We start from the raw sequence: 25,161 nt of genomic DNA on the forward strand, positions 1-25,161 counted from the left end.
TCAGCATTGTGGCCCACTTACTTCACAACCCTCTGCAGCTTCTCGTAAAGAACAGCAAGCACAGACACCACGTCTTCACAAAGTGCCTCAGTAGAGACCGGCACACCTGAAAACAAGGACCCAACATGATCAGGTTCACGACTGCTCACACACCTTCGGGACGCAGAACACAGCAGAGCACCATAGCCGCACAGTAACGCGGAGAAGGAAGATAGCAGATAGCGACGCCGACCTGCAGCTCCAAAAAACATGGGTTCAGTCCCGACCTCAGGTGCTGTCTGTGCGGTGTCTGCACCTTCTGCCCGTGACCACGTGGGCTTCCTCCAGAAGCTTCATTTTCCTCTGACACCCCAAAGGCATGCTGGTAAGCAAATTCATTACCATAAGATGCCTCTGGTGCAGGAGGATTAGAGGGAGTTAATGGGTGTGGGAGAGAGAATAGGTTATACAGAAACTGCTGTAGAAATGGGACCTTAAGATATAGGAGCAGAATTCGGCTATTCAGTCCATCGAGTCTGCCCCATCATTCCATCATGAGCGATTTATTATCCCTCTCTACTCCCTTCTCCTGCCTTCTCCCCATAACCTTTGATGCCTTCACTAATTAAGAACCCATCAACCTTCACTTTAAATATACCCAGAGACTTGGCCTCCACAGATGAACTATACAGATTCACCACCCTCTGACTGAAGAAATTCCTCCTCATCTCTGTTCTATAGGGACATCCTTCTAATGTGAGGTTATGCCCCCTGCTCCTTATAGGACCACCGGGATGAAGCTAATGGCTTCATTCTGCACATTTTTGATCCTGTGATGAACTGGTGATACTCTGTAGCCTAATTTCCTTGCCTCCACTTTCAACCAAAACAAAGCATTCACAGTGCACCAAAAGCCATTGCCTCTCAAAGTCCAACCCCATGTTCCCATCACGAGAGGTGGAAATGGGTAAGGCCATCCAACAGGGTCCTGGTCCTGAGGAGACTGAGGTCCTTTAACATCTGCGGGACGATGCTGAGGATGTTCTACGGGTCTGTGGTGGCCAGTGCAATCAGGTTTGCTGTTGTGTGCTGGGGCAGCAGGGTGAGGGTAGCAGACACCAACAGAAACAACAAACTCATTCGTAAGGCCAGTGATGTTGTGGGGATGGAACTGGACTCTCTGACGGTGGTGTCTGAAAAGAGGATGCTGTCCAAGTTGCATGCCATCTTGGACAATGTCTCCCATCCACTACATAATGTACTGGTTGGGCACAGGAGTACATTCAGAGATGCAACACAAAGCGTCATAGGAAGTCATTCCTGCCTGTGGCCATCAAACTTTACAACTCCTCCCTTGGAGGGTCAGACACCCTGAGCCAATAGGCTGGTCCTGAACTTATTTCCTGGCATAATTTACATATTACTATTTAATTATTTATGGTGCAACTGTAACGAAAACCAATTTCCCCTGGGATCAATAAAGTATGACTGTGACTACTACTATGACTAAGCTGTATAGGTCAGTTCTCTGTACAATGGATACAATGGCTTACAGAAATATCGATGAACTCCGACCATACCAGTGACTTTGGATGATGGAGACAGGAGGTCATCAAAGGCCTATGTTCCACTGGGAGCTAAGGGCCCAAGAAGAACAGCCTTTATTTTCCTCATTCATTCATGGTGACAACAGCAACAATTTTAAAGAGAAACATTATTTCTCACATCAAAACACAGTGAAATGTATTGTTTTGTGTCAACGACCAACACAGTTCAAGGATATGCTGGCGACACCAGGCATCCTGCGCCAACATAGCATGCCCACAACTCGCCAACCCTAATCTAAACCGTACGTCTTTAAATGCAAGAGGAAAGTGAAGCTCCCATAGAAAACCCACGGGCTTTTTCCACTTTTGACAATACTGAACATGTTCCACTTCCACTTTCTGTGGGGCTGGCTACGGGCCCATCTCGGGTTGCAAAGCCAATCCAGGTCAAATTGTTAAATCAAAGCATGTCACAGCCATTTAAAACAAACATTACAGTGTCATCAATAATCATTCTTGTAAATAAAAGACTCTTAGATTTTATTTACTTAGAGCAGACTTCCCTCGGTTGATGTTCTGGGTCAGGAATTGATCACCGATTGGAGATTGCTGGTGTTGCTAAGCAATTGTGTTAACCGCCACACTACCATGTCGCCCAACTGTCTATCCCTAGTTGCCTCGAATCGAGAAAGCAGTTAAGGAATTGGTAACCAAGGATCAGTTAACCAGGTTGGTAGGTGTACTCACTGGAATTCTGAAGAACAAGGGTCACCTCACTGAAACCGATCAAATGGTGAAAGGCCTTGATAGAGTGGATGGGGAGAGGATGCTTCCTATGATGGGAGAGTCTAAGACCAGAGGACACAGCCTCAGAACAGAGGGGTGTCCATTTAGAACAGGGAAGAGGAGTGATTTCTTTAGCCAGGGAGTGGTGAATCTGTGGAATTCATAGCCACAGATGGCTGTGGAGGACAGATCTTTACATATATTTAAGGCAGAGGTTAATGAATTCTTAATTACTCAGGGCATCAAGGGATCTGGGGTGAAGGCAGGAGATTGGGACTGAGGGAAAATGAATCAGCCATGATGAAATGGCAGAGCAGACTCGATGGGCCAAATGGCCTAATTCTGCTCCTATATTTTACGGTCTTTAGATCTTATGGTGGGGCAGAGGTGCTCTGGCCTTTTACATGAATTTATGGTTACCATTTCTGAACTTGGTTCTTTTAAATAATAAATATTATTAGTTTTATTGCTCCCCAGGAGCTATGTGGGACTTGAACCCAGAACTTTAGATCAATGGTCCAGAACTCTGACTTCAAGTCCAGTAACTGTACCATTGAGCCAATCTACTGGAGAACTTCCAGGGCTAATGTCCTGTGTGGTGGGCTTCTATGATCGAGTACAACTTGTCCCTTCTGGTATTTCACCTCCTCCTGTTTGCCGCAAGGTTACCTTTCATGTGAGATTCCTCCTGCAGTGGCCGTCCCCCCTCGTTCTGCAAGGCACAACAAATAAATATTTAGAGTCAAGCAATCACTTACATAGACACAGGGCACAACACCCCATCAGCCAGTGTATTGATCTGTGCACTAATTATGGAGGTGCTCGTCCCCTCCCCCACATCTCAAATATCCTTGGCTGTAAAACTATTTCTATAATAAGCTGTCAGAGAGCTGAAAATAATTTGGAAGATGTGTAGCTCAGGAGGCTGATGGTTGGGTGGAGTCTTGCTCCGATATTGGTAATTTACCTGCAAACATTGCTTCGCCACGCGAGGAGACATTATCAGTGAGTGCGCCATTGATTGTGGTGTGTCTCCTGGCTACTTTTCAATCAGCTGAACCGATGTCATTTTGGAAACTCAATCGCGATGTAGGGAGGAAAAAGCATTTAAAGGTCAAGCATTCTGAGGGCACACCACAATCAAAAGCGCACTGACGATGTCGCCTTGCATGGTGACGAAACATTGACAAGTAAATTGCCAAAATCGGAGAACAACTCAACCCAGCTGTCATAGAAATCTACAGCGTTGAAACAGGTAATTTGCCCACCTAGTCCCTGACAGCCTGGTCTTCTGCCTAGTTCCATCTAGCTACACCTGGACCATATCCCTCCATACCTCTCCCATCAACATACGTATCTAAACTTCTCTTAAATGTTACTACTGCACCCACACCTACCACTTCTGCACACTCCACATTCTCACACCCTCCGAGTGAAGATGTTTCCCCCTCATATTTCACTTAAATGTTTCACTGTTAGTTGGGCAGCACAGTAGCATATTGACCAGTACAATAGTTTACAGCGCCAGTGACTGGGCTTCAATCCCCGCCGCTGTCGGTAAGGAGCTAGTACGCTCTCTCTGTGACTGCGTGGGTTCCCTCAGCGTGCTCTAGTTTCCTCCCACATTCCAAAGGTGTACGGGTTAGGGTTAGCAAGTTGTAGGCAAGCTATGTTGGTGCCGGAATCATGGGCACACTTGCAGCCTGCCCCAGTGCATCCTCGGACTGCGCCCGTCATTGATGCAATAATGATGCGTTTCACAGTACGTTTCGATGCTTTGATGTACATGGGACAAATAAAGCTAACCTTTATCTTAAAACCTATGACCTCTAGTTCCAGTCTCACCTAAGCGGAGGGGGAAAGCCTACTTGCATTTTGGGCAACCTTTTAACTGACTTGAATTATGAATTGAAATAATAAATATAGGCAATTACAAAATGATGCTTGATAGGAAAATTTCACAAAGATTTTCATGATCGGCAGCCCAAGATCCATAGGATACACCCAGAGGTATACAGGAAGCAAAATCGTTGTGGTCCAGTGTAATTTTTATTATTTAACCTACTTATACCCTTCATAATTTTGTATACCTCTCAGATCTCCCCTCATTCCCCTGTGCCCCAGGGAATACAGCTCTAAACTATTCAACCTTTCCCTATAATTCGGGTATTAGCATGAAGACACCTTTAGGGAAAACAGTTCCACTTTTTTAAAAATAAACTCTCAATACTAAATTGTTCCCTGAGCATTTATGAAAACCTTGATTCCTTTTTACCAAACTAACTTCCCAAGCCTTGGAGACACCATCCATAAGAAATCATCTCTCTATATCCATCATATCATCATCCTTGATGATAGAGTCCTGGAGTCATCCAGCAGACCTTTCAGCTGTCCAACTCTGTGACAACCTCTTGCACACTTATTTATTTTACTTAGCGATACTGTGCAGAATAGGCTCCTCCCACCCTTAGAGCCACGCCCCATTTAACCCTAGCCTAATTAACCGGATAATTTACAATGACCAATTAACCTACCAACCAGTACACCTCTGGACTGTGGGAGGAAGCTGGAGCACCCAGAGGAAACCCACGCATTCCATAGGGAGGAGATACAAGCTCCTTACAGATGATGTCAGCATTGAGTACCAAACCCAGACGTCCCGAACTGTAATAACGTTGTGCTGACCGCTACGCTGCCATGGCGACCCATCCAAGCTTCAGCCACCTCCTTTGGCAGCTGTTTCCAGATATCGCAAACACAAAAGATTCTGCAGATGCTGGAAACCCAGAGCAACACAGAAAGTTCTGGAGGAACTCAGCAGGCCAGGCAGCCTCTAAGGAGAGGAGTAACACTGGGCAATAAAGGTTTTGCTTCCTGAATACTTTTGGGTGTATCTTATGGATATTGGGCTGCTGATCATGAAAATCACCATGAAATTTCCCTATCATGAACCTTTTTCTTTTAAATTGTCTATATTTGTTATTTCAATTCATAATTCAAATCAGAATAACTGATGCCAAGACTAAGGAAGACAATTTTGTTGGCTCACAGATCAAACGGGTCTTCAATGACAGACAATTCGAGGGAAAATCGCATAGGAGGCATTCAAGTAAGTTGTTGAAAGTTTTTGTTGCAAATACAGATCACCAATCCATGTGCAGTTGGTTGAAAATATGCTTCAAGCATACAAAACCATGAAGTGTAACATGTCACTAAAGACTCATTTTCTACATTCCCATTTAGAATTTTTCCCTGCAAATCTTGGCGGTGTCAGTGACGAGCATGGTGAAAGGTTTCACCAGGACATTGCAGTCATGGAGAAACTGTATCAGGGCAACTGGAATCCGTCAATGCTGGCTGATTATTGTTGGATACTGAAGCGGGAAGCCTCAGACACTGAGTACAAATGAAAATCATCAACATAATATTCTTAGCTTAGTTGAACTATTGCAGTGTCAGAACCATTATGCAATTAAATGCATTATATTCAATAAAAGTTAATATCTTGTTTCTCCAAGTTCCCATGTGGTACAAGTAGTCTGAAATTATATTTGTGTTCAGTCTCAAGTGATCTATCATGAACAAAAAAACTATTTTGAGAAAGCGACACTTTAGAAAAAATTTATTGTCCAATGTAATCAGTCGACATTTCAGACCGTGACCCTTCATCAGGACTGGAAAGAAAGGGGGGAGAAGCCAGAATAAAGTGGGGTGGGGGGGGGAGGAAGGAAGGAATAAGAAACAGGTTGGGAGAAATTTCCAGAAGTTAACCTGCTGAGAAATCAATGCTCATGCCATCAGGTTGGAGGCTACCCAGATGGAATCCAAGCTGGTTGAAATGACCCCACCCGCTCTCCTCTTCCGTGCTTGAAACCCCCCCTCACCTCGCTCTCCTGCTTGGCACGCAGCTGCTGAGCCAGGTCGCTGAACATCTGGCTGAGGGTGGCACGTACAGCTGTGTTGATGCTGCGCTGGTGACAGCTGGCAATGTAAGTCTCAATACAAACCTGCTGGAGACATTCACAGGCTCAAACACAAGCAGAGCATGTACGAAATCATGAATGACCACACAGAGGTGTGTGCACACGCATGCAGGCACACAGATTGCCCAACAATAGGAACCGTGCAGTGTTACCTCAGCGATCTTTAGGATGGCACTGCCATTTATTTCAAACGTTGAAGAATACGTGATACAAAGCAGGACCTTTTAAGTGAGAGAAAATAGTAAAAACATTAGCAGTGTGAATCAGAATCTCGTTCATTATCGCTGATTTATGACATGAACCAGTATCAAGTTTATTGTCACTGACACAGGTTGTGAAATTTGTTGTTTGTGGCAGCAGTACAGTGCAAAAATATGAAAAACTATAGATTATAAGCAATTTAAATATTCATTTATTTCAACTAAGTAGTGTAAAAAGAGATCAAAAAATAGTGAATTAGTGGTCATTGTCGAATGCTAAGTTTTAAAAGGTGCCGCTTTGCTGCAGCAATACTGTCTGTGCAAAGGTATAGAAATCTATATTTTACCAAATAACTAGTGCACATGAAAAGGAACAATGAGGTGGTGTTTATGGGTTAATGGACTGTTTAGAAGTCTGATGGTGGAGGGGAAGAAACTGCTTTTGTTTAGATACAGTGCCTTTTGGCCCAATGAACCTGCAATGAACACCCATAAATCGTTGAGCATGAGTCTTCAGGTTTGTGGACCTCTTCCCCAACAGTTGTAGCGTGAAAGTGCAAAACTGCGCAGCACTTTAAATGTCAAGACACTTCCAGCTGCGTGGCAACAAAGGTAACGCGCGTGGGAGCATTTCAGTCACTGCGTGGCCATACGCCTGCGCAGCTTAGAGTGGACAGTCAATGCAATAATAACCAGTCATTCCATTTGTTCTATTGGCGCAGGTCTACACATTAGGCAGGGCACTGGGTATAGCTGTCCTGACCCTGGAGTAGAATTACTAGCAAGAACAGGCCTTTAGGCTCATCAAGCCTATTCCATCACGACCCATCTTCTACCTTGCCTCCCTTACTCCACTCCCAATATCTCCTTCGGTTTCCTAAGCTCACCATAATCTAGTTTGACCCAGCTCAACAACTGAACATCTTCAGCACTTCTCTGCAGCATGAGGCTCCAGTGGATGCTCATCAGAATGATTCAGGGAATAAAAGGGTTAACACATGAGGAGCGTTTAATGGCTTGGAACCTTTACTCGTTGGAGTTTAGAAGAATGAGGAGGAGATCTCATTAAAACCTATCAAATATTGAAAGGTCTAGAAAAGAGTGGATGAGGACAGGCTGCTTCCTATAACGGGTGAGTCTAGGACCAGAGAGCACAGGCTCAGTATGGAAGGACGTCCATTTAGTATAGAGATGAGAAGGAATTTTTTTTTGGCTAGAAGGTGGTGAATCTGTGGAATTCATTGCCACAGACAGCTATGGAGGCCAAGTCTTTGGATATATTTAAAGTGGAGGTTGATAGGTTCTTGATTAGTAAGGGTGTCAAAGGTTAACAGGGAGAAGAAAGGTGATTGGGGTTGAGGGGGATAATCAATCAGCCATGGTGGAATGCATTGCCAAGAGTCAAGAGCAGATTCAATGGGCGGAGTGGCCTAATTCTGCTCCTATGTCTCATGGTTTTATGGTGATACAAGGTCATTCACCAGATCTCCGGCAGTCTGGAGTTTGTGCTCAAGTCTCCAGAACTGGACCCACATAAATTCCCAAAAAGGACCATACAGCTATTAATCTTGAAGTCCCAAAGGGGACCAGACAGTTTAAGGACCTGTCACCCTTTTGTAGCAAGTGTACTCAGAATATGGAAGATCCCCTTTAAAGGGAGCCCGGACTCGGATGTATCAGCATTTTATGTATCAGTCGGCACCTTCATCACTTCCACCTGCAGGTCCTCGTTGAGGAAAGGCGTGACCTTCATGGAGTCCAGCATCTGGTTTAGCAGCTGTCTCTCCTCCAGATCCTTCTCCGGTGAGACCAGCCGCTCGTCCACCAGCAGCTTCTAAAGGAGAGAAAAGCAAGCGAGTCACCTCTTGTATCCCTAGGCCGCCAGTACGCCCTCCACCCAAACACCCACGCCGATCTTCTCGTGAGTCTCCCTGACTGTATACGGCTTGGGTCACCGCGTAACAGTACAGCATGCAGGCAGAACGGCTAGCGTGAAGTTTCACAGCGACAGCCATCGCAGTTCGATTCCCACCGCAGCCTCTCAGGAGAGTGTACGTTCTGCGCGTGACCATGTGCATTTCCGCCAGGTACTCCCGTTTCCACTACGTTCCAAAATGTACAGGTTAACAAAGGGTCAACAAGTTGTGGGCCTGCTATATAATGCATTGTCACATGGTGTGAGCAGAATTATCGGCAGCTTAATGTGAAAAAGACTAAGGAGCTGGTGGTAGACCTGAGGAGAGCTAAGGTACCGGTGACCCCTGTTTCCTCCAGGGGGTCAGTGTGGACATGGTGGAGGATTACAAATACCTGGGGATACGAATTGACAATAAACTAGACTGGTCAAAGAACACTGAGGCTGTCTACAAGAAGGGTCAGAGCCATCTCTATTTCCTGAAGAGACTGAGGTCCTTTAACATCTGCTGGACGATGCTGAGGAAGTTCTACGAGTCTGTGGTGGCCAGTGCTATCATGTTTGCTGTTGTGTGCTGGGGCAGCAGGCTGAGGGTAGCAGACACCAACAGAATCAACAAACTCATTCATAAGGCCAGTGATGTTGTGAGGATGGAACTGGACTCTCTGACGGTGGTGTCTGAAAAGAGGATGCTGTCCAAGTTGCATGCCATCTTGGACAATGTCTCCCATCCACTACATAATGTACTGGTTGGGCACAGGAGTACATTCAGCCAGAGACTCATTCCACCGAGATGCAGCACAGAGCGTCATAGGAGGTCATTCCTGCCTGTGGCCATCAAACTTTACAACTCCTCCCTTGGAGGGTCAGACACCCTGAGCCAATAGGCTGGTCCTGGACTTATTTCCTGCATAAATAATTTACATATTACTATTTAACTATTTATGGTTTTATTACTATTTATTATGGTGCAACTGTAACGAAAACCAATTTCCCCCGAGATCAATAAAGTATGACTATGACTATTTCACTGTATGTTTCGATGTACTTGTAGCAAATTAAACAAAGAAAAAGATATAGAAAAGATGTTATTAAACTGGACAGAGTGCAACGAAGAGAGGCAGCACAGCAGCCTAGTGGTTAACACAACGTTGCCCCCTTACCTGTCCTTCGTAGAAAAATTCTTCAAGACCAACGCATTTGACCACAGGGCCATCAGGCAGTGGTCGGCACGTAGTGTCCTGCAGGCACTGCAGGAGAAGGACGTGATGGACACAGTGGCGTGGTTCCCTGAGCAGACTGTCCAGTTCATCTGGCAAAATGCCTCATCGCCAGATCTCACCAACAGGCACAAAGACCTCGCCTGGCTGGCGGTGAGAGGGGCCCTCCCAGTCAGATCCCTCCTGTACGCCCGGAACAGTTCCTCCACACCCCACTGCCCACGGGAGGACTGTAATGGGGTGGAGTCGGTGGCTCACCTCTTTGCACACTGTGGGTTCGCAAAGAAGGTGTGGAAGAGAATGGAAGGGACAGTACTAAGATTCATGCCCAGCAGCTGCGTTACCGAGGACTCCGTGATCTACGGGCTGTTCCCGGGGACGCACACGGAGACCAACATCCGGTGCTGCTGGCAGATCATCAATTCGGTGAAAGACGCTCTTTGGTCGGCCCGAAACTTGATGGTCTGCCAGCTGACGGAGATGTCCGTGACTGAATGCTGCCGACTGGCACACTCTCGTCTGCAGGAGTACGTTCTGAGGGATGCACTCAAACTTGGTGCAGCCACCGCGAAGGCCCGGTGGGGAAGGACCACAGTTTAACGTTCATCACCCGTTGGGTGGGGAGGAGACCTACCCTCATCAGCGGTGTGGACAGATAATCAACATGGTGCCCAAGGAGTGGGTGGAATTGTTAATTTGGGAAAGTATTAGAGCCATTGCCTGCCTTTATTGTTGAAAATTTTGATTGTTAATAAGTCTTAACACTTGACCAAGAGTTGAGAGTAAACGCATGATTTACTGTAAACATCTTTCATTTGTAAATGAACAGAGTCAACGCAAAATTTTATTGTTAATAACTGTATTGAATAAGGACTCACAGTCAATGAATGGTTTTCTTTTTCTGTATGTAATTATTTTTATTTTGTAATATTTCTGAATAAAGTATTTTTGGAAAAAAAAAACGCTTCACAGTACCAGCGACCCGGGTTCAATTCCCGCCGCTGCCTGTAAGGAGCTTGTACGTCCTCCCCATGACTGCGTGGGTTTCCTCCGGGTGCTCCAGTTTCCTCCCACAGTCTAAAGACCTAGCTGTCATTTTAAATCGTCCCGTGATTAGGCTCAGGTTAAATTGAGAGATTGCAGGGTGACACACCTCAACGGGTCGGAATAGCTTGTTCTGCTCTGTCTCTCAATAAATATAGAAATAAATAAAGATTTATAAGAGAGGGTGGACAAACTTGGGTTGCTTTCCCTGGAGTGCAGCAGGCTGAGGGGAGATCTGAGAGGGGTTTATGGGATTATGAGAGACAGAGATAGACTAGAAAGATAGTATATTTATACAGGGTTGAAATGTCTAATACCAGAGGGCATGCATTTAAGGTGAGAGGGGGTAATTTCTAAGGAGATGTAAGAGTCAAGTTTTTTTTTTAAAATATAGAGTGGTGGGTGCCTGGAATAAGTAACCTGAGGTGGTGGGAGAGGCAGTAATATTAGGGACATTGAAGAGATGTTTAGACAGACACATAAATGTGAGGAAAATGGAAGGATATGGACATTGTGTAGGCAAAGGGGGCTTGTTTAATTGATCATTTGATTACTGGTTTAATTGGTTCAGCACAACATGCTGTACTGCTCTATGTCCTATGAGGACATTGCCAGAATTTGAGGGCCTGAGTTATGGGGCGAAGTTTGGTAGGGCAGGAAGGTAGGAAACTGAGCAGCGACCTTAAAGAGGTGTATAAAATCACAAAGGTCATAGGTACTGCAAATGTGTCGTTATTGATGCTTGAGTGCTCGATGGAGGGTGCTGATGCTTTTTTGCTGGTGGAGGGGGTCGTTGCCTTGCTGCAGCTTGTGTGTGGGAGGGGGGAGCTGGGGGGGCTTTGGGGTTCTAACGTTTAACTGTCATTCATTCTCTGGGGCACTCCTCTGTTTTTGTGAATGTGTTGCAAAGAAAAAGAATTTCAGGATGTATATTGTGTACATTTCTCTGACATTAAGTGTACCTATTGACCTATGGATAGGGTGGATTACCCAGGGAAAGAGAACCAAAGACTTGAGGGCACAGGCTTAAGGTGAGAGGGGAGAAATTTAAATGGGTCCGTAGGGATATCTTCTTCACATAGAAGGTGTTCAGAATATGGAACGAGCAGCCAGAGGAAGTAGTTGAGGCAGATACACACTAACAATATTTAAAGGATACTTGACTAGGTGCATGGTTAGAAAAAGATTTAGAAGTACTCTATATAGGCCACATGTAAGCAAATGGGACTGGCTTAGATCAGTGTCCTGATCGGCATTAACAAATTTGGCTGAAGAGCCTGTGGCTGTGCCCAAGGGCCCGAACACGCACTGTCCAGGGTGAGATCGACTCAGGATCAGTGACCTAGAGAAACTGTGAGCTCCAATTTGTGCACATTAAGCTGTTTTGTTAAAATGGGCCCTTTTCTTTCTTTGTTCTTTTTTTTTTTACTAACCCTTTAGTCAAATTAAGAATTATAAAGATAAATCTTTTAATCATATGCCGTTGTCTGTCTGTTATTTTGTGGCACTAATTTTTATCAGGGTAGTGAATTACACAGTATCCACACAAACAGGAGTTTGGGGAGGGATCGCACCTCAATCTCACATGGAGGTTGCCTTCCCTAGACTTACACAGCTAAGGAAATTAGGACGTTTCACCAGCAAATGCCAAAAAATACTCAGGTGGGTAGTAAACTGTGAAGGCGTTTCCCAGTTCTGACAAAGTGGACCTTTCGCTCAGATGCCTCTGTGTACACTGTCTGCCCTGGCAATTGTATCCAGCATCAGGCACCAATGCCAGTCAGTTGGCATGCCCGGAGTTTGAGCCTGGAGGTCGATACGGGAGATCAGAGCCTGGAGGTCAACTGGAAGTGTGGATCTCAAATCGCAGACACTGGAGGCTGGAGAAGGGAGACTATGGGCCTGTGCTGGAATTGGAGGCCTCCCAGGATTGGAGGACTGTCCATGTGCGTGAGTAAGTGGGAAGGAAGGAGGCTTCGTTTGGTGTTGTTGCTTGTTGAGTTCAGTTTTCTATTCCCTACTCTGGCCTTTTACCTCTTCTCCTCACCTGCCTATCAACTCCCTGGTGCCCCTCCTTCTTCTTTTCTCCTATGGTCCACTCTACTCTATCAGATTCCTTGTCCAGCCCTTTATCTTTCCCACCCACTTGGCTTCACCAATCTCCTTCTAGCTAGCCTCCTTCCCTTCCCCCCCATCACCTTTCTTATCTGGCCCCCTTCCCCCTTTCTTTCCAGCCCTGAAGAAGGGTGTCGGCCCAAAACACTGACTGTTTATTCCTCTCCATAGATTCTGCCCGGCCTGCTAAGATCCTCCAGCATTTTGCGTGTGTTGCTTTGGATTTGCAGCATCTGCAGATTCTCAAGTCTGTGTTCCGTGTTGTTCTGCTGAACACTGTGGGAATGCTACGTAGGTGCCAGGATGCCCCCAACACATCCTTGGGTGTTAGTTGTTAACGAAAAACGACATGCTTCACTGTATGTTTCGATGTACACATGATAAATAAATCTGAACCTGAATCTCAGATTTCCAGCACGTGCAAGATTTGGTTCTGCTTTGCAACTTGTGAGATGAAGTAGCTCCGGGACTGACCTGCATTCCCATTAATGCGTGCTGCGCCAGCTTGACATTCTTCGATTCCAGTGCGAGCTTCAGGGGGGCCAGGCAGCAATCCCTAACAGAAAGGCACAAGGAGAATGGGTCAAACCAGCAGTTCCTAAAAGGGTTGACAACCACCTTTGTTCACCACATGTAATCGGCATTTGCTGTGGTGTGTTGATATACAACAACAAGCAGCATTCAACAATTATAGCAAATTATATAAAAGATAAAGTTAGAGTTGGTTATTTGGATCTTTGGTTAATCGCCGAGCTTGGCAAAATGTTTGCAGGCATTTCAGCCCTCAACTGTGCACTGATGATAGCTTCTCAATTGCAGCTGAAACGTCTGCAAACTTTTTGCCCAGCTCGGCAATCAACTACACTTCCAAGTGGTTAAAGTGTTTAGAGTACAGCACAGTGATGGGGGTATTAGATAGAGGGGGTGGGGGTTCAACTAAAATAGTTGATCAGATTAACTGGGTGAAGAAAGTTTTAAGATGGCGTGAAGTTTTTGTTTTAACTGCCCTTTAATACTTTCCAGAAGAGAGCTTTTAGAAAAGGTAGTGTCGGGTGGGTCGTGTCTGCAATGGTTTTCCCTGCCCTGGACACGTACAAGTCCTGCAGTGATGGTAGACTGCAGACCAGGACCATTTCTGCTGACCTGACAGTTCGCTGCAGCTTTTGTATATTAGAAGGAACAACACTTGCATTCACATCATGCTTGTTATCCAAGGAGGTGGCTCAATGTTAGAGATGAACAAACAGCATTGAAAATTTAGGCATCCATCTGTATCCATCTAGGCACAGCAAGATCCCCAGACACTAATGAACCAGATCAGATGTGTTGATTGTAGACCCTTCTCCTTACTGCACCTCCTCCCACCCAGGGGGCAGCCTCAAAGCCTCAGAACAGAGTGACATCCTTTTAGAACCGAGATGAGGAGGAATTTCTTGAGCCAGAGGGTGGTGAATCTGTGGAATTCATTGCCACAGACAGCTGGGGATATTTAAGACAAGGATTGATAGCTGTGCAGTCCTCTTTGTGAATTCAAATAGGTTTAAGTCTGGAGGCTTTGAACACAAACTCCAGACTGCCAGAGATCTGTTGAGCATCCTGGCATCACCATAAGATGTAGGAGCAGAATTAGGCCATTTGGCCCATCGGGTTTGCTCTGCCATTCCATCATATCTGATTTATTATTCCATTCAACCTCCTTCTCCCGTAATCTTGAATGACCTGACTAATCAAGAACCTATCAACCTCTGTTTTAAATATACCCACTGACTTGGCCTCCCAGCTGTCTGTGGCAGTGAATTCCACAGATTCACTACCCTCTGGTGAAAGAAATTCCTCCTCATCTCCGTTCAAAGGAGATGATCTTCATTTCTGAGATGGTTACAGGGAAAAGGTGAGAGAATGGGGTCAAAGAGAAAATGTCAGCCATGATTGAATGGTGCATCAGACTCGATGGGCTGAATGGCCTAGTTCTGCTCCTATATCATATGGTCAATCAACTGAGCTCAGCCTGCGGGCCTTGAGACCCTGCGCTAGCACACCCTGATGTCCTTTCATCAGCTGTCTGTTATTTGAGCAGTTTTTAAAAATTTCTTGGAGGACCACAGAGACATTTAAAAGTTTTTCAAACAGATTTAAATATTCCATAACAAGTAACTTAATATAATATAAAAACATCATAAATATTAAGTAAAATAAACTCTTAATATTTCATTCCAAGTTAACTGCACTTTTCATATGGATTGGCACAGTAGTGTAGCGGTTAGCGTAATTGCTTTACAATGCCATCAATCATTGAAACTGGTATTGATACATTATCAATATGCGGGTTGGCACAGTTGTGCAGCAGGTTACGCAATCGTTTTACAGCACCGGCGGTCACCGAACGGGAATCAATTACCACTGCTGCCAGTAAGAAGTTTGTACGTTCTCCCCATGACAGCGTGGGTCTTCCCCTGGTGATCTGGGTTCTTCCCACAGTCCAAAGACGTATGGTTAAGGTTAAAGAATTGTGTGCATGCTATGCGGGCACCCGAGGCATGGTAATACTTGCCCAGCACAATCGTTACTGATTTGTTTTGACGCAAGCAACACATTTCACTGTTCGGTGACCGTTGATAAATAAAGCTCATCTTATCTAATACCATTAGGGATGCCAGCCGTCCCTGGTATGTAGCTGAGGGTCAGATTTTATTGGGTGCTTAAGCTCAGGATAGAGTCAGAGTTGCAGAGTACAAGAACAGACCTTTCAGCCACCATGCCCATGCCACCTCACTAACCCCCTTTGCCTGTATTACGACCATATCCTTGTCTATTTGCATATCTGCCGAAATGTCTCTCAAATGTGCAGTTCTGGTCACCCGGCTACAGGAAAGTTGTCAACAAGATTGAAGGAGTACAGCAAAAACTTACAAGGATGTTGCCAGGACTTGAGGACCGGAGTTATAGGGAAAGTTTGTATAGGTTAGGACTTTATTTACTGGAGTGTAGGAGAATGATGGAAGATTTGATAGAGGGAATAAAAATTATCATGGGTATCAACAGGGTAAATGCAAGCAGGCTTTTCCCACTGAGGTTGCATGAGACGGCAACTAGAGGTCATGGGTTAAGGGTGAAAGGTGAAACATTTAAGAGGAACACGAGATGGATGTGGGTTCAATTTTAAATTTTAAGGGATCTGGATAGTAACATAGATGGGAGGGGTATGGGCCAGGCGCAGGTCGATGGGACTAAGCATATTGATAGTTTGGCACAGACTAGTTGTGTGCTATAATGTTCTATGAATCTACGATCCTATACAGTAAAAAGCTTGCTCTGCATGCTGTTCATACAGATCAAATTATTGCACAGTGATACATCTCAATAAATAAATAAACTAACATTTCCCTATTGCTCTGTGAACAGCTTACCTCAATTGATAAGTGGGCAGCCTGGCAGTTCCATTTTCCAACTCTAATGTCTCTGAAAAATAAGTGAAGAGGGATGAAATTTCATTTAAAACAGAAGGACAATTTGAAAAATGATCAAGCTCTGTGCTCCTCCAGAGGTTAAGGGTCATGCTCTGCAAGGCTTCCATCAAAACGCAGGACGCAAGGAACAGAGCAGTCAAGTCAGAGAGCTGATGGTACAGGCTTACACCAGGACCCTCTCTGGCAACACCTTGTGCTTAAAATAATACACACTAGAGATTCCTCAAACACTGGAAATCCAAAGCAACACACATCAGGTCAGTAAGTCAGGCAGTGTCTATGAAGGGGGATATACAGTCAACGATTCGGGCCTAGACCACCTTCCTCGTGGTGCCCCTCATCCCCCCTTTTCCCATGGTCCACTCATCTCCTATCAGATTCCCTCTTCTTCAACCCTTTACCTCTTCCACCTACCACCTCCCAGCTTCTCACTTCATCCCCCTCCCTCCCCACCACCGACCTATCACCTGTCAGCTTGTACACTTCCTTCTCTCCTCACCTTCTTATTCTGGCATCTATCCCCTTCCATTCCCATCCTGATGAGGTCTCAGCCTGAAATGTCAACTCTTTATTCCTCTCCACAGATGCTGCCTGACCTGCTGAGTTCTTCCAGCATTTTGTGCTGTTCCTCATTTAAATCTTTCAGCCTCCTTGCTCCTCCATGCCGCTCTTCCTGACGTATGCCATAGCCCAGTCCCCACGAAGATCTCTCCATCTATGTGAAACCTGCACTCCAATTGCCCTGCCGCTGGCTGTTGTGGCTTCCCAAGTTGAATCCTGAGCTTGGAACTTGCCCTCTTGAATTTCTCTGCTCACAATCGCATCTCCTCTTGGGCGCAGCAGCAACTGCTCAAGTGCTGCACTGAGCCACCTCTGCAGCGGGACTCCAGCCCAACAAGCTCAGGGTGTATGACTAACCCCACAAGACTTCAGATGGTATGATTATCTATGCTTTTATTTTTTTCCACTGTAATACTGATACATCTATCTTCTCCACAACTGCAGGGTGAATTTTATCATTATGGTCACCTCATCCTAAGGGTTCCTTTACCTTGAGCTCTCTTATCAAATCTGGTTCATTATACAACACCCAGTCCAGAACAGTCTTTTCCAAGGTACACTTGATGCCAGGCTGGTCCAAAATTCCAGACCTGAACACCTCCCATAATGGGATGGACTCTAAGGATGAGGCAGCCAGGAGAAGACCTCATGGCCTATTGGCCCAATGCCGTAGGGCTGGATAGAGTGAATTAGTTTATTAATGTCACTTATGACCATGGGACTTGGGATCAGAATGAGGCTATTTGACCTATCAAGTTTGATCTGCCATTAGATCAAACAGCAGATTTATTATCCCTCTCAACCTCATTCTCCTGCCTTGTCTCCATAACCTTTACTAATCAAGAACCTACATATACCCAATGACTGTACCGAGGTACTGAGAAAAGATTTTGTTTTGCGAGCCATCCATACAGACCGTTCCATGCATGCACGTGACAAGAAACAGAATGCGGAATACGGTAACAAAAGGTACAGGGAGAGTGCAATGGAGACAGACAAATGAAGTTCCAGGGTAGAAAAGAGATCATACAGGAGAATTCTGACTGGCTGCATCACGGTCTGCTATAGAGACTCCAATGCACAGGGTTGCAAAAGGCTAGAGAGAGATCCAGGTTCAGCCAGCTCCATCATGGGCACAGGGTTCCCCACCATCGAGAAAATCTTCTAAAGGCAGTGCAGTGCCTTAATAAGCTGGCATCCCATCAGTAAGGATCCTCACCACATGCCACCTTCTCATTGCTACCATCAGAGAGGAGGTACAGGAGCCTGAAGACACACACCGAATGTTTTAGAAACAGCTACTACCCCCCCATTATCAGTTTTCTGAATGGGCCATGAACCCATGAACACCACGTCACTGTTCCTCTGTTGCATTACTTGCTTATTTTTTTTTACTTTTATTATATAAAGGCAACCATTAGTCTCGTGAGACCATGGATTTGTGCCTTGGAAGGTTTCCAGGGCGCAGACCTGGACAAGGTTGTATGGAAGACCGGTAGTTGCCCATGCTGCAAGTCTCCCCTCTCCACGCCACTGATGTTGTCCAAGGGAAGGGCCTTAGGACCCATACAGCTTGGTACCGGTGTCGTCGCAGAGCAATGTGTGGGTAAGTGCCTTGCTCAAGGATACAACACGCTGCCTCAGCTGAGGCTCGAACTAGTGACCTTCAAATCACTAGACCGACGCCTTAACCACTTTTTACTATTACTGTATTTTATAGTAATTTGTTAAGCCTGAACAGTACTGCTGCCAAAAAAAAAAACACATTTCATGACTTACCTCAGTGACAATAATACTGCTTCTGTTTCTGATTTGTCGGGCAGCCCACCATCAGCTTCTCAAGGGTAATTAATGATGGACATTAGAATGGCCTCTCACAACACTTGCCTATGCCAATACAAATTGCTTTCCATGGCAAATGATAAATAATTAGTGGAAGCAGATATATAAACAACAATGAAAGAATCATTGGGAGTTGAGGTCATTTTTTGAACACACAGCGGGTCAGGATCTCAAAGGGTAACAGAAGCAAATTCAGTAAAAACTGTCAGGTGGGAATTAGATAAGTGCTTGAAGGAGTCAAATTTCATTGGATTAAGGGAAAAAAATTCAGTGCTGTAACTATCAACCCTTCAGATTTTCACAAAACGACCTACAGCCAATGAATCCACCGTTTTCTCATTACTACCCATCAGGGAGGATGTACAGGAGCCTGACGATACTCCCACACAGTGTTTTAGAAACAGCATCTTCCCCTCCACCATCAGATTTCTGAATGGATAATGAACATTACCTCACTATTTTGCTTTCCTTTTGCATTATTTATTCTTATAGTAACTTAGTAATTTTTGTTATGTCTGACAACAAATTTCATGATATATATCAATGATAATAAACGTGATTTGATTCAGAATTCACAATGGATCAAGGTTAGCTGCCACACACACCATTCTGATGATCTGCACCAGAGTGGAGATATACGAAAAACACCGGCAAAATGCTGGATTTGCTCAGCGGGTCAGGCAGCATCTATGGAGAAGAATACAGAGTTGACGCTTTGGGTCGTGACCCTTCATCAGGACGGGAAAGGAAGGGGCAAGAAGCCAGAATAAGAAAGTACACGCTGGCAGGTGATAGGTGAAGCCAGGTTAAGGGGGTAAATGGAGGGTGAGGGAGTGGGGATGATGTGAGAAGCTGGGAGTTGATAGGTGGAAAGGGTTGAAAAGAAAGGAATTTTGTCCCTCAAGGCCACAAGGAACTGCAGGTGCTGGAATCTGGAGCAACACATAAGATGGCAAAGGAACCCTCAACCTGAAACATCGCCTGTCCATTCCTTCCACAGATGCTGTTTGACCCACTGACTTCCTCCAGCATCAAAGTTCAAAGTAAATTTATTATCAAACTACATTTGATTCCGTAACACCATAAGACATAGGAGCAGAATTAGGCCATCTGGCTCATCGAGTCTGATCTGCCATTCAATCATGGCTGATCCTTTCTTTTAATCTGCTCCTCAACCCCAGTTCCTGGCCTTCTTCCCGTAACCTTCGATGCCATGTCCAATCAGGAACCTATCCATCTCTGCCTTAAATACACCCAATGACCTGGCCTCCACAGCTGCACGTGGCAACAAATTCCACAAATTCATTACCCTTTGGCTAAAGAAATTTCTCCGCATCTCTGTTTTGAAAGGGTGCCCCTCTATCCTGAGGCTGTACACTCTTGTCCTAGACTCTTCCACCATGGGAAACATCCTTTCCACATCTACTCTGTCTAGGCCTTTTGACATTCAAAAGGCTTCAATGAGATACCCCTTCACCCTTCTGAATTCCAGCGAGTACAGACACAGAGCCATCAAATGTTCCTCGTATAATAACCCTTTCATTCCTGGAATCATTCTTGTGAACCTCCTCCGGACCCTCCTCAATGTCAGCATATCTTTTCTAAGATGAAGGGCCCAAAATTGTTCACAATACTCAAGGTGAGGTCTCACCAGTGCCTTATAAAGCCTCAGCATCACATCCTTGCTCTTGTATTCTAGACCTCTTGAAATGAATGCTAACATTGCATTTGCCTTCCTCACAACGCAGTCAACCTGCAAGTTCAACTTCAGGGTGTTCTGCACAAGGACCTTGCCCATTCTCCTAATTTGTCTAAGTCCTTCTGCAGCCTACCTGTTTCCTCAACACTACCTGCCCCTCCAACAATCTTTGTATCATCTGCAAATTCGGCAACAAAGCCATCTATTCCATCATCTAAGTCATTTATATACAGCATAAAAAGAAATGGTCCCAACACTGACCCCTGTGAAACACCACTAGTCACTGGCAGCTAAACAGAAGAGGATCCTTTTATTCCCAATCGCTGCCTCCTACCAATCAGCCAATGCTCTAACCATGTTAGTAACTTTCCTGTTATACCATGGGCTCTTAACTTGGTAAGCAGCCTCATGTGTGGCACCTTATCAAAGGCCTTCTGAAAGTCCAAATATACAACATCCACTGCATCCCCTTTATCTATCCTACTTGTAATCTCCTCAAAGAATTCCAACAGGTTCATTAGGCAGGATTTTCCCTTAAGGAAACCATGCTGACTTTGTACTATCTTGTCCCGTGTCACCAAGTACTCCATCACCTCATCCTTAACAATTGACTCCAACATCTTCCCAACCACTGAGGTCAGCCTAACTGATCTATAATTTCCTTTCTGTTGCCTTCCTCCTTTCTTAAAGAGTGGAGTGACATTTACAATGTTCCAGTCCTTTAGCACCATGCCAGAGTCCAATGATTTCTGAAAGATCATTTCTAATGCCACCAAAATCTTTAACACTACCTCTTTCAGAACCCTAGGGTGCAGTTCCTCTGGTCTGGATGACTTATGTACTCTTAGGACTTTCAGCTTTTTGAGAACCTTCTCCCTTGTCATAGTAACTGAACTCACTTGTCTTCCCTGACACCCCTCAACACCCGGCACACTGCTAGTGTCTACCACAGTGAAGACTGATGCAAAGTACTCATTTAGTTCATCAGCCATCTCCTTGTCCGCTGTTAATATTTCTCCTGCCTTATTTTCTAGTGGTCCTATATCCACTCTCATCTCTCTATTTTTCACATACTTGAAAAAACTTTTACTATCCATTTCGAAATTATTTGCTAGCTCGCTTTCATATTTCATCTTTTTCCTTCTAATGATTTTTTTAGTTGCTCTCTGTAGGTTTTTAAAAACTTCCCGATCCTGTATCTTCCCACTATTTTTTGCTTTGTTGTATGCCCTTTCTTTTGCTTTTACAATGGCTTTGACTTCCCTTGTCAGCCATGGTTGTACTATTTTACTATTTGAGTATTTCTTTATTTTTGGAATACATGTGTCCTGCACCTTCCTCATTTTTCCCCAGAAATGCACGTAATTGCTGCTCTGCTGTCATCCCTGCCAGCAGCTCCTTCCAATTTACTCTGGCCAACTCCTCTCTCATACCACTGTAATTTCGCTTACTCCACTGAAATACTGCTACATCAGACTTTACTCCCTCCTTATCAAATTTCAAGTTGAACTCCATGTCACCATATACAACCCTGAGATTAATTTTCCTACAGGCATACTCAGCAAATCTATAGAATAGTAACTATAATAGGATCAATGAAAGATCAACCAGAGTTTAGAAGATAAAAAATGTGCAAATGCAAAAATAAATAAACAGCAATAAATAACAAGATAAAAAGTCCTTAAAGTGAGATCACTAGTTGTGGCAACATCACAATGGATGGGCAAGTGAGTGTAGTTATCCCCTTTTCTTCAAGAGCCTGATGGTTGAGGGGTAGTAATTGTTCTTGAACCTGGTAGTGTAAAGTCCTGAGGCTCTTGTACCTTCTACCTGACGGCAGCAGCTAGAAGAGAGCATGGTCTGGGTGGTGAGGATCTTTGATGATGGCTGCTGCTTTCTTACAGCATCGTTTCATGTAGAAATACACAATGGTTGGGAGGGCTTTACCACTGATGTACTGGGCCTAATCCACGACCTTCTGTAGGATTACACCTAGTAGAGTTCCTTTTGTTGCAGATTCATTTATGCTGTAGTATTATAAAACTCTAGTTAGGTTACATCTGGAATATAGTGTTCAGTTCTGGTTCACCCCATTATAGAAAGGACATGGAGGCTTTGGAGAGGGTGCAGAAGAGGATCACCAGTACTCTGCCTGGATTAGAGGGCATCTGCTATCAGCTTGGACAAACTAGGGTTGTTTTCTTGGAGTGGTAGAGACTGAGTGGAGATCTGTTAAAATATTATTATTAAAGATTAGCTTCATTCGTCACGTACATCGAAACATCAGACGTACAGTGAAATGCATCATTTGTGTCAACACTAACACAGCCCGAGGAGGTGCTGAGACAGTCTGCGAGTGCCACCATGCTTCCGGGTCCAACGTAGCATGCCTGCAACTTACTAACTCTAACTCACACATTTCTGGAACGTGGGAGGAAATCGGAGCACCCGGGGGAAACCCATGCAGTCGTGGGGAGGACGTACAAACTCCTTACAGAGAGTGACGGGTATTGAAACCCCAATCTGGCACTGTAAACCATTGCACTCTATTGCAAGCAGTCTTTTTCCCTGGTGTTGGGTGAGTCTTGAACTAGAGGCCATAGGTTGAGGATGAAAGATTAACTATTTAAGGGGAACTTCTTCGCTCAGAATGTGGAATGAGCTGCTAGCGGAAGTGGTGGATATGGGTTTGACTGCGACATTGAAGAGGAGCTTGGATAATTACATGGACGGGAGGTCTATGGTGCAGGTGCAAGTCGATGGGCCTAGGCAGAATAACAGTTCAGCACAGACTAAACGGGCCGATGGGCCAGTTTTATTTTTATTTAGAGATGCAGCACGGTAACAGACCCATCCAGCCCAATGAGCCCACGCCACCCAAATGACTCATTAATGATGAAAGGGAACTAACCGGTATGTCTTTGGAATGTGGGAGGAAACCAGAGCACCTGGAGGAAATCCATAAGGTCACGATGAGAATGTACAAACTCTGCACAGACAGCAGTGGGAATTGAACCTCAATCTTCCCATCGCTGGTGCTCTAAAGCGTTATCTTGATTGGACGCTACACTATCTTGCCACCCCAGAGGCATGGACAGGATAAACAGTCGGTATCTTTCTCCCACTGGAACAGAAACGTTGACTACTCAAGGGCACAGATCTACAGTGAACAGAAGGCAAAGGTTTCCAGGGGATGTGTGGGGCCTGATTTTCCTTTACCCAGAGAGTGGTGGGTGCGTGGAATGAGCTGCCGGGGTGGTGGAGGGAGAAGGTACAACAGTGGGGTTTAAAAGGCTTTTAGGCAGACATTTCAATATGCAGGGAACAGAGGGAGAGGGATCGTATGCAGGCAGAAATGATTAGTTTAAGTTGGCATTGTGCTCAGCATAGTCACGACGGGCCAAAGGGCCTATTCCTGTGCTGTACTGTCCAATGGTCTAAAGCCCCTGGATGGATCCAGAACTCTGAACTGAATTAGATAAACTTCTCTTGACTTGCCTCAAACACTCCCAGCAACCAATCCAGATCCGTGCCCCTAAATGTACCCTCAGTGCCACTTCATTAGGCACAGCCTGTATGTCCACGGCCTTCTGCTGCTGAAGCCCGTCCACTTCGAGCTTCGACGTGTGGTGTGTTCAGAGAAACTTCTCTGCACACCACTGTTGTAACTGAGATACTCAAACCACCCTGTCCGGCACTAACAACCATTCCACTGTCAAAGTCACTTAGATCACATTTCTTCCCCATTCTGATGTCTGGTCTGAACAACAACCGAAACTCTTGACTGTGTCTGCACACTTTTATGCATTGAGTTGCTACCACATGATTGGCTGATTAGATATTTGCATTAACGAGCAGGTATACAGGCAGACATCCCACCCTGTAAAAACTCATTTCAGGGAGGTAGCACCATCAATTTGTGGGAGATTCCCGGAACTTCTGGGAGAGGTGGGATGTCTGCAATACAGTAGCTCCTTAGCAGCTAGCCAGCTAGTTTAAATAACATTAGCTATGCTAATGAATGAATGACACCTGTTAAACTCACCTCAACATGTCTTTTACAGTCTTAACCCACCATGGGCAATAGAAAAGTCACTGTTGCAAACAGTGCAGTGAGCAACACTGTCATTATTTTTGACCCCTATTAGGCAGGGGTACACTTTAGTGTAGTCTGGGGTGATGTACGTTTTATATTTTCTTTTTTTGGAGCACTCTGCCATGGCGCGCTCTCTTGCTCTCTCTCTCACGACCACTGAGCGTAGGTCTCCGTTAATGGAAGTGATCTTTGAATTCTCCCTGTCTAGGCCTCTGAAAATTATATTTACCTCAGCTGAGTTAAAGCAATAACGCAGTGAGGATTTTGGGCTTTCAATCATTCACTGACTCATCCCATTAACATAGAGAAGGCATTAACTGTGCAAGAGTAGTCTGAGTAATACCTGGTTTCCATGGTAACAGAGCACTCTGTTGCTGGGCACCCATTCAGGTGAATCTGCTCTCAGCAACAGGGATGACTCGCTAACACGGCATTATCTGCAGAAATCCCTTTTCTAAACTCATTTCCCTGATTTGCCATTTCCTGTGGCTTGCTGACTCAGTTAGTCCCACTCTCTCACTTCACCACGGCCTCCTCTCTCCCAACCAGTGCCTTCCCCAAACTCAGTTCCATCCCCCTCTCTCTCCTGTCCAAATGCACGGAGGAGAAAATCACCTTAGCTTTTCCCATACTAACCCCCGCTGGGATTATAGAACATTAAACTGAGACCCCACCTGTCCTCTCGAGAGATCCAGGGGGGAGGGGGC

The 25,161-nt window shown here is 45.1% G+C and overlaps 1 protein-coding gene across 2 annotated transcripts in view; it reads right to left on the reverse strand.

Moving 5' to 3' along the window:
- The window catches only part of arfgef3 (ARFGEF family member 3), a 158,046-nt gene that overhangs the window by 102,588 nt on the left and 30,297 nt on the right, over nucleotides 1-25,161 (reverse strand). For both annotated transcript variants that reach the window (XM_072265804.1, XM_072265803.1), the window contains exons 2-8: nucleotides 16,197-16,248; nucleotides 13,264-13,345; nucleotides 8,198-8,329; nucleotides 6,448-6,516; nucleotides 6,197-6,319; nucleotides 2,982-3,024; nucleotides 22-106 (exon numbers count right to left, since the gene is read on the reverse strand). In XM_072265804.1, the coding sequence (XP_072121905.1) occupies nucleotides 22-106; nucleotides 2,982-3,024; nucleotides 6,197-6,319; nucleotides 6,448-6,516; nucleotides 8,198-8,329; nucleotides 13,264-13,345; nucleotides 16,197-16,248 (586 nt within the window). The remainder of the gene's footprint in view (nucleotides 1-21; nucleotides 107-2,981; nucleotides 3,025-6,196; nucleotides 6,320-6,447; nucleotides 6,517-8,197; nucleotides 8,330-13,263; nucleotides 13,346-16,196; nucleotides 16,249-25,161) is intronic.

The sequence above is a fragment of the Mobula birostris genome, chromosome 8 (assembly GCF_030028105.1).
Source record: "Mobula birostris isolate sMobBir1 chromosome 8, sMobBir1.hap1, whole genome shotgun sequence".
In the NCBI taxonomy this organism is placed as follows: Eukaryota; Metazoa; Chordata; class Chondrichthyes; order Myliobatiformes; family Myliobatidae; genus Mobula; species Mobula birostris.